Source organism: Hyalella azteca, unplaced genomic scaffold (genome assembly GCF_000764305.2).
Source record: "Hyalella azteca isolate HAZT.00-mixed unplaced genomic scaffold, Hazt_2.0.2 contig10531, whole genome shotgun sequence".
Lineage (NCBI taxonomy): Eukaryota > Metazoa > Arthropoda > Malacostraca > Amphipoda > Hyalellidae > Hyalella > Hyalella azteca.
In genome coordinates, this window is record NW_025940565.1 from 126043 (window position 1) to 137040 (window position 10998).

Below are 10998 nucleotides of genomic sequence, written 5' to 3' on the forward strand. Positions count from 1 at the left end.
TGAGATTACTTTTCTGCGTGTAAGATACCAGGGGTGAAAATTGCGCGAGCGAACTAAACCATAGAACATCGCTCGATTTGCGGCACCGTAAACCACCCCTGTACATTTATGTCCACCCCCTGTAAACAATCCCCCCTGCACATTTCACCACTTTTCAGGTGGGAAATTTGGCCGTGGGAGGTCACCTAGCGTATATAAAGCAACGCCAGACACCCTCGTCAACAGTTTTGTTTGAGCGCCCTGACGCGACGCTACGAGTGCTCTCACCCAGACGCCTCTGCTTCTGTTGCTTCGCGCGGCTAAAATTATCCCCACATTGTCTGATTATGATCAAACTGCTTAATTTTTTTGTGAGACATTAAAAGTTTTCATTATTTTGAAAATAGGTGTGCAATTTATCACCCTAATTATACCAAGATTGACTGTTTTCATTTTGTGACGAGCTTTCAATCTTGTGTAATGCATAAAGCGTTCATAGCGTTTGTTACGCTGTCCTGCTTGTTGCAGCCAAGTCTGTACGCAGCCTCAGTGACACCTGTAGGAGTTATGCCCGATGTCGTTAGCGCAGACCGAGTACGCACAGCACTGAAGGCGCTCTTAGCACTCAACGACGGGGAGCTGCAGTCACTCATGGGAGGCGAAGATCCAAGGTCTGTAGCCCACAGAATATCTCCAGAAACACAGCTCTTCCTCCAAGGTGCTCACAGGAAACTTGATAAACTGAGGAAATCTTTCCCGACGCTTGACGAGATACCTGGTGACATGACCATCGCTCGGAGACGAAAGTCAAAAAGGCATCCAAAAGGTCATAAAAACAAGAACGCAGACAGCTTGATCGGCGCAATCGCCGAGATAGCAGAACACCATCAAATTCATGAACAAAGTTTGGAAAATAACATCAATGTACCTGAAACTTTCATTGAGGAATATTTACAACCAAGCTCTGAGATTAACCAGAAAAAATCAATACAACACGGCAAACATTTTCCCAAGCATCACGACCGCTGCAAGAACAAGGGATTCCATCCGGAATTCTGGTTTAGGCCACGAGGTGAGTAGTAATGAATAAAATGGTTTCGTTGTTTTTTTTTGTTTTTAGACATCAAATTTAAACTGATAATTTTTGCAGTTGCAGTAGAACGTTTTCTGATTTTTAGCATTTCGGAAAATTCGATTTTCTTTTCGAAAACATTTCCCAAATAATCAATACTATTAAATCAAATGGTAATAGTTAATTAGATGCCAGATGCAGGCTGCTGAACAGAGAAATTAAGTGCAAAAACTTAAATAGCGATTGTTTTTTTATCCGAATTAACTCGTAGAATCATTGATGTTCTCCTTTGGGGAACACCATGATGCGAGTTTGGTCCTTCATTGACTTCGTGATGTCAGTTGGTCGGAAATTGGCAATTTCTTCCCATTGTAAAGAGTAGGGTAACATGGGCAGCGAGCCCACTGCGGGTCACGGGCCCATAGCGGGCTTCTCGCTAAGTATGGCAGATATTGGTCCGTGTTCTCTACCGCCGGTCGACAGTTTCACTGGGATGAAGTGTACGGATTTACGTTTTGCTAAGTGTTTGCGTTATTAAGTTATTTGTGAATAACTGTTTTAGCCCAGATAAAAATTTTTTTGCTGCTAAATAAAACTGTTTTCGATTACTGTAGATGAAGCTTTTGAAATTATTGTGAATTATATTTGAAAGTAATTTTTATAGGGATAATTTGAGATCAATTTTGGACTATTAGCTTTTAAAATAAAATGTTGACACGATATAAATTGAACTGACACCTAGTGGGGCAACGGGCCCACGCGTGTCTCGGGGCAAAGCGCCCATGGTGAAGTCTTGTGTTATACATCATTAGATTTGTCTCAATGACCTTTTCAGAACTATGACTAGCTTTTTGAATTACAAATTACACTTCATATTGCATGATTTTTTTTATTTGCCGCCTCAAGGCAGCAGGTTTAGTTTCTAGTTATGCGAATTTATGACCCCTTATCGAGTTATTGCCTCTTGCCTTGCCAAAAGTTGATTTCAGTCAACACCAATGAGCCAAAAGTTGATGAGTTTTTATGGTGTTGGCTGAAATCACGATTAGGTACGAATTCTCTGCACATATAATATTTGGATTATGGACGAAACTGGAACAAAATTTTTTTCTGATCAACTAAATATATTTTTTCTAGTCAAGGATACATTTTTTCATGTCAAGGACGAATTTTTTATCGCAAGGATATATTTTTCAAGTCAAGGATATATATTTTTATGTCAATGAAATATTTTTCTTCACGTCAGTGATAGATTTTTTAAGCCAAGAGTATATTTTTTTCAAGATAATGGATATGATTTTATTAGTTATTAATAAATGAATGAATGTCACATTTTTTATTGAATTTTTCTTATTTTTAACTGTAAAGTGTTGCTTTAAACAAAAAATATGCAATTGTGGTAAAGGAACCAAGGGTGGGCGCTTTGCCCCAAGCCCATGGGCCCATTGCCCCAGGGGTGGGGCAATGGGCCCATTTTAACACTTTTTACAAAATAGTGTTTCATTAAAAATTGAATACCTCTGTAGGCGTCTAATTCTCATCATACATTCCTCATTAGTTGTGCCTTTAAACAAAACAAAGAAATACTTCGTATCAATTAAAACTTCATCAAAAATTTAGTTTAAAAAAAGGGTGGGGCGCGCTGCTCCATGTTGCCCTACTTTTTTCCCCTTTTCTCCAAGCGTACAATTTTGTAGTAGGTTTAAATTATTGTTTACTAACAAACATAACCAAAACTTTGCAGTTTAACCATTTGCGTTCTCATTAAAAAAATCAATTTTATCGGAAACTTGATCAAGCTACTAAGCAATGAATATGACCCACGGATTTAAAATCATTCTTTCTTTACTGATGAAATTCAAATTTAGCCTTGCATCATTTTATTTTCCATCTCAGAGTATAAATATTATAATAATAATCTGACAACTCTAAAGCTTACCTTATTCCGCTTACTAATCTACACTGCGTTTGAGATTCGATCCTCGCATTGTTTGACGTCATACGGACGCCTCTGCCCCAATTCCCGGACCGAATTTCATCATTAGTGAGCCATGTTGCGATGAATAAGATGCAAATTCAAATTCTGTGGGAAATGAGTTCATAATTACGTTTGTATTTTATTTGTTTATTTCTTATGAATGAACACCAATAAATCTAAAATAACTTTACTGACCGACATTCATACATCTTTTTATTCGGATGCATCCTCTGCAGAGATGAATTCATTTGAATTAAATTTAAATTTTTGGGTATGATGCTAACGTCAATTAGAGTTTCAGAATATCCTCGCAAGGGGTTTTGAAATTACTTCAAATCAGGTAATGAAAAAATGGTATTGATTATGGCATGATCGTTGAACAAATTACTGTCTGATGTTCCACGAGATAAGCTAATTAATACGCAGACTGCGGCCGTCATAAAACGTTGAAGATATGAACGTCGTCTCATCATCCATGTTCGATATTTAAAGAATTAGAACCATCGATACATCACAAATTGTGCCCGCCATCTTTCCATGTATCATCACGAGCATAAATTTCAAGATCGATCAATTTAGTATTCATCAGAAACAATGATGTTTTCAGTCAATAAACGAAACGAAAATAATGTTCCATTTCAGAATGCTGAAAATGGCTAATGTAATGACGAAAGATAGTATAAAATAAATGAGTTCAACATTAAAATTTACTTCTGCATCGTTAAATTGTCATGCTGATAAGCAAAATATATTACTAGTGATAAAAACACAGACTTTTATGAATGACGTTTTTTTTCATGAATGACAATCAAAGCTCAAGTACGAGCATATTTCATCATGTGCTTCAAACATGTCTAGTGATAAGAGAAAGATGGCTACGTGCATCTCATTAGAACGTAACGGTAGTTAAGAGATTATAGATCATGTTCTAGACGAGCCTTATAGCGATAACAAACCTATAATGTATAGTCATCGCGGCAATCTTCATTGAAAACAATATTTTCTCGAGTACCTCTCACTTCCCGTATGAAGTACGGAGATAGCACACATTTCGGTGCCGCTCAATAAGAGTAGTTTTTTATCTACAATGCACACCATCTGCGCTCATCAGGCGTTTTTTTAGATTTTTTAAACTAATGTTTTTGCGGATATAACATATCTATCTGATTAGAATATGTATATGTTTCTGCGTTAATGTTATTATTTATTTATGTTATTTCAAGGTTGGGAACCAAAAGCACCAGCATGATTTACAGTGTTTTCAATTTAAGGTCAACAATTAAATTTTTTAACATGGAATGAAATTTTGTGGCATTTATCAATCATGAGTTAAACACGCACACAGCATCTGTGTAATTTCCACCAATATTCGCATGCAATATTTAGCATGAGCGGTGCACGACTCTTCCACTGCATGCTCAGCGCCTGCCTCTCCTGTATCTCATGTATGCGTATATAGTGCCTGATCGACTCGGCTCCTTACGGATTTTTTTTTACGATAGCTTCGGGCCCACAGACAATAAGAGGATGACGAAACATGAACTTTGCCACTTCAGGTATTTATAGGAGCTGTAAAATTCCCGCGTAGTAGATGTCTTACGCTATCGTTATCATCGAGACGAATTACTGATGAGCTTGAGACATACGTCTGCGTCTTGACTGCATCTTGACAGACGGCTTCAATGATAATAATATTATTGATGAACATTATGAGCAATAAACATAGATATAAGATAGTGCAATTAATGTTCATAGAAATATAAGCAATAGTCAACATTTATGACTTGTACAAATTTGTTGTTGAGTAAACGAAGCTCATTTTTAGCTGGCAATCTTTCGCGTAAAAAGCTATTTTTGCTATTGCAATAATCGGGGCATCAAACCTCATAAAAGAACCCTTCGTTGCAACCTCTGGTAATAAAAGTTCAAAAATAGGCACTGAAATAGCTATTTTTACCACCGTGAGGAACACGATCGAAATCTACTAGGACCGATAATATTTGTTTCAAGCAAAAACATGAGTTGGAGACCTTATTGTTTATCAGGTCGTATGGAGTTGCATGGATTGTGTTCATCCATAGAATAAAGAAACAAACAAATTTTAAATGAGAGCAGAATCAGACTCCAAGGGAGGTCTAAAGTTACTTCATAGAACTTGTATTATATATGCAAATGTAGCATATCTAAAAAAAATCAATTGGTATTTGGATTTCATTATGAATGTTATTAGCGATTTCGAATAAAAATAGTGGCTTCGCCGCTAGTGATACGTAAAAATATTTCTGTACCTAAAATCCAGGTGCTAAAATTAAATTTTGACATGCAAAATTGACACAAATTCTTAATACAATAGTACCAATTTGAGGTTTGTCGATTACACAACAGCTAACAAAGTCAGAACTCGTCAGAACTTCATCATGGAAAACACTTGAAAAGATTTATATACAAAGGAAAACCGATCAACGTTCCTCTTTCCACTGAATGGAGCTATTACCAGCAGCTATAAATGTCACAATGTGCGATGCCTGAAAGTATTCACTGTGCGTTAAAGCTGAATCTTTCGAACTCGAGCTAGCAACACCTCACTCCGCAAGGACCATCTATTTTTTCTACTATTAGACTTGACCAGTTGCCGTCTTTTCTATATTTAGTGACAGCCCGCATGGAAGTTTTGGAGGAGTTTTCTGGCGCAGGATAGTCTTCTATTTCTCAACGGCCCGGGAGGATTCGAAAATAGAGAAGCCCGCCTAGCGCAAGGTGCTCGCAACTGCGCTGCTGAAAACATGAACGAAACTAAAAACAGACCTCGATAAAAAGACGAAACTTAACAGAATTCAGAGAAAGACTGAATTTTTTACTTGTAGAGTAATTATTCACAGAGATATTTTAACTGCCTAACAAGTAAGATTTTATTCACGAAGGAAATTCATGATCTTCATATGAGAAATGCAATATGTCAAAATGTGGGTAAAGTTTATCGACTGGCCAGCAAAACAACGCTCTGTATTTGTAGTTGTGCTGCGTCAAAGCATTAATGCCACACTGGCTTCGAGTGACAAATGATGGCAAAGGAAACACTGAAAAGTTTCTTACAACAGGAAAAATTTTGACAGCTGTAAAGCTGCGAAAATGAACGCACTTAGGGCACGCAACAAAGCTTTCATTTTCACCTGGAACATTGTTATTTTTACACCAAAAATAGTTATTTTCTGTTCCAGACTTGTCATCATGCAGACGATTAATGTTTACAAGCTCCTAGAAATCGACAGAAAATCTATTTGCTTGGATGCGATTTGAGAAGCTTTCCGTGGGAAAATAGACATTTAAAAATGGACATATATAAATAAAATAGGCATAAAAACACGTAATAGGAGGCAACTGCAGAAAGGAATATATGTAATGAAATGTTACGAAGGTATCTCATTAAAAATTAAATTAAAAACCAATTAAAGAAAATACTGGTTAGTATAGATCGAAATGATGGAGCACTAACCTCTTTAGATAAACTGAAATGCTGGAACTGACGTGCTTTCATTTCGTGACAACTTCTTTCGAAAGAAGTTCTATACGGGATGTAACGAAAACAAAAAATTCAAAGCGTAGTAAATTCTAATTTTATCTTTCTTCAATAGTATGATGAGTGTGAACTTTTTTTAGTTTAATACATTTAATTAGAGAAATGCAGTAAGTAACTGCGGTCCACATGCGTATCTTCCGAGTCTTGGGCAAGATAACGAGTTGAAGTTTTATAAAATTTTATAAAGATACGAGTTGAAATTTTGTAATGAGACCGTAAATATTTATGAGCAAGAATTGCACGCTCTCGGACACTCCTATAATTCGCGGATGAACCATGAGATAATTTCAATGTAAAAAAATGCTAAGGGAATTCGCAATATTTAAACTGAAATGATTTCTAAAGTAAAAATTTTCACCAGTACAGTTTGAGGAAAACTTGGTGATTTTTCTTAGCATTTGAATGAACTTTTCAACTTGGACGAACTTTTTTAGCAACAAACTCCCGTATTTTCGTCGGGGGCGGGCCCGAGGGAGAACAACAATATGACCGGCATACCAATAGACATGGAGTAGGGAAAAGTAGAGTATAGTGTAAATAGGGGACATACAGTGTATATAGGGGACAGTGTAAATAGGGGACAGTGGGACATGTAAATTATTGTATGTATGAGATAGAAACATTAAATAATGGTTAACGTTAGTAATAGACTAATAGCACACAAGTTAGTGCATCGATTGACGCGGCAGAGAGATGTATTTTATTATGTAATATACAAAATAATTGACATGTACCAGAGCACCCTACTTGTCCCTGTTTTTGTATTAAGTATTGAAATTATACTTCAAAAGCTCTTCAGATTTTTCTCCAAAAGGTTATAAAGAATATTGCCGGTTTAAAATTGTAGATGCACCTAGAAATAATGGAAGAAAACCAATCCAATTCCTATTAATGCAATTTAAATTTATCGTAGAAACGAGGCTTTAATTATTCAAAAAATATAACTCAGTACTCACTGCAGTGAGTGACAGAGAGCGCATTTTCTCGTCGACGAAAACTTGAGGTCACGGACGGACGGACGGACAGACAGACAGACAGACGGACATGGCGAGAACAATAGTGCATTTTTTCCATAAATGAGAAAATGCGCTAAAAAGGGCTTGATGATATTTTGGTTACAGAATCTGAAAATTATTCAATGAAAGAATGTAATCAATTGAAATTTTTTGTCGAAAAACACAAATAATGAGCATATGAATCTAAATTGATTTTTCTTACAGAATGTCCACCAGCTCAAGATGGGACACCGCAATTTTACTGTCCGTCCCCCAACGAGGCTAAGCAATGGCGCTGCATCGACCAAGACGCTCTCTGCGACGACGTCCCAGACTGCCCTAACGCAGAGGATGAGATGCCTGCATCATGTCTCTTCTACACGCCTGTGAGTCCACCCTCCAATTATCCTTTTAATTAAAAAAAAGAAGTAAAACGTGTCCATCCTGTTTTAATTGGGAATTTGCAATATTTCTACTCAGGGTTATTAATTCCATTTACTCAGCGTTTTAAGTAAAAAAATAAACTCAGTACTCACTGCAGTGAGTAACAGAGAGCACATTTTCTCGTCGACGAAAACGTGAAGTCACGGACAGACAGACAGACGGACGGACGGGCATGACGAGCACAATAGCACCTTTTTTTCCATAAATGAGAAAATGCACTAAAAAGACGTAAAACGTCTCCATCCTGTTTTAATTCTAATACATGGAGAAACATCTTGTTGCAGAGCTCGAGTCACTTTTACATATCCGACGCAGTTTGAATTTCTGTAATTTAAGGAAGCGTCTTGGTCCGAAAAAAAACTTTTTTATTTACGGACAGATCACTTCGAAATTTGATACACGTATGTAAAACGGAATTCTAAGACTTTTTTGTTCATATGAATTTTTCGAAAAAATGAAAGAAATCGAGAAATTCTTAGAAAACGGACAAAAAAGGGGGTACAGTAGAAATATCCGCGAGTCTGGGATTTTCAAGCTACAACATCGAGACACATATCATTCGATGCGTAAAGACCATATCTACAAATTGATGTAGGCATTTTTTGAAATTCCCATTTTTGTGGGTGTGGGAGCATTTTTCGTAAATTTTTCGATTTAATCACCCCATTCCACCCCCCTTTTTGCAAAGTAAGATGTAAACTATAACGAAATTAGAAAAACGCCTACAACAATATTTAGATCTTTTCTTTGCGAATCGAATGGTATATGTCTCATTGCTGTAGCTTCGAAACTGTAGGAGGAAATAGGTTTCCAGCTTCAATAAGTGTGAATGTTCAGTAGAGCCCGACAAAGTCCCGGGCGCCTCGAAATCGGCATTCAACACTGCAAGGAATGAGACTAGACGATACTGGAGCTCAATTTCTGTCAAGGATGGTACGAGCCAAAACCACCCCGTACGACTGCAGCAAGGTTACTGGAGTTGAGTGTCTGTAGACAAGTGATACTGTATATAGTGCACTGCGGGAATTATTCCCATCTTAAATGTGAAAGAACTCCCCAACCCCCCTCTTTTTCGGGATCTGTCGTGAACGCATAAATCAACGTACAGAGATGGTTTTGGTACCGTTGGATAGGTCAGAATGTCAGCTCTAAGATGAGACTAAAAACAGGAAAAGCCAAAATTGTCGATTTTGGACCAAGTCGCTCCCCTTAACAGTGAGGTAACCAGTTACCGATAGCAGCTAACGAGTTATAGAGTCGCTATAGGTTGATCGCTCGAAAATAGCTTTTTGCATAGCATTTGAAGTAGATTATTCTTCTTGCTCGATAGTTGTCACCTAAGCGGAGATTCACCGGTAATTAAACAAGCTTGTGCACAATCATTTTTGCATGATGAAATTGATATTAAATGAAAATTTTTTATTCAATCATAATTTAAAACAGAGTTTCCATATTTATTTGCACATTCAACATTTATTTGCACATTCAACATTTATTTGCACATTCAACATTTGCACAGTAAAGCGACGATCGGTAAATTAATTATAGTTTATGGCGAATTGTGGAAACCGAGTTCATATAATGCAATATGACACGTTGTATTAAATAGCGACGGTGTTTATTTGTAAATTGCTTCCGTAAATAATTGACCTATTATTCAGCTATTCATCAGTTAATAACGCAAAAAGTTTACGTGGTTATAAAAACAACGGCTTGCAAACTGACTGACGGAATTTGCATTAATAATATATTATAGGCTATGGATTCTAGCATTTATATTAATCAACGGTGTTTTTCACCCGCAGATCCGAGATCAGCTGGAAGAAGTTTTCATCTTGCTGAGTCGAGTGCGTTTTGTTTAATTAATTAAGAAGAGTTCGAAGCTCCTCCGTCTGTACATACGAGTCTTTAACATATTATTAAGCTTTGTTGTGACGCTCTTTTGTGATCTCACATCTGCTGCCGGCAATCCGGCGGCAAATTCTTAAGTTAATGCTGAAAAATCTAAGAATTTTCGACCCGGACAACAAACGGATTATGGTGACTACGTGTATGGAAAATTTCAAGATGTTATTATTGCACTGCCAGGCCGGATCCCTTGTGGAATCAAGTCACGAAAAGTACAAGAATCGGCAACAGGCCTTCGGCCTATTTATTCAGTGCCGACACTTCTATTCTTTAGTTTTCATGTTGGACTGAAAAAAAAAAATCAGAACTTAAATCGAAGTGGTGGAAAGTTGTTCAATGCTACTTGGTAGATTACAAATTCAAAGAGTGAGTTTTGATCAGTTTAGCTCTGTAAATTACGGACTATTTATTTGTAAGGCGGCGCATCAGCGTGACCGGGGACTAGGAAGTCCCGAACTCATAAGGTAGCCGGTTCATAATGTTCTCGATAGATGTCGTTTCAAATTTCAACCAATCTTCAATTTAGCAATCCTCGTTCTAAGGCACCAAATGACTGCTCTATTGCCACCGAATTGCATCCTCCCAGTACACTGAAAGCGGACACAATAACTTGTAATCCATGGCGTCGTAAAATGTTAGGTCGAATTCGATCTACAAGCGTTACATTTTTCGCCGCCCTGACTTGTTCTTTTATGTAATTTCATAAGAGATACAGCATCGCGTTAGCTGAAAACCGACGCAACGAATACGAAGGCTGGCCGGCCGTTGAGGCGAGTCGCCCAATGATTGCAATCGAACAGCTCACGTGATGAAAGTATTAGTACCGTTATGCTCCGTCTAACATTTAATTAATACAGTGGGCAAGGCATTCCGCTGGGTAAATAACTCCCAGAAATTGATCAGCGGTCATATGTAGCTAATAATTTTTGATGCATCGAGGAATATTTCTAAACAACATCCATGCAGCCAGATAGCTAATTATAAAATTCAGAGTTCGCTACCAGTGCATTTATTGCCGAAAATTATGCTACAAAATTCTTTGAGA

At 37.3% G+C, this 10998-nt stretch overlaps 1 protein-coding gene across 1 annotated transcript; it reads left to right on the forward strand.

The window, feature by feature from the left end:
• Positions 1-242: 242 nt before the first annotated feature.
• On the forward strand, positions 243-10173 carry LOC108681930. Its single transcript, XM_018171011.2, has 3 exons — positions 243-1051; positions 7827-7987; positions 9851-10173. Exons 1-3 carry the CDS (start codon positions 460-462, stop codon positions 9905-9907), a joined length of 810 nt encoding a protein of 269 aa, XP_018026500.1. The 5' UTR covers positions 243-459; the 3' UTR covers positions 9908-10173.
• Positions 10174-10998: the final 825 nt, after the last annotated feature.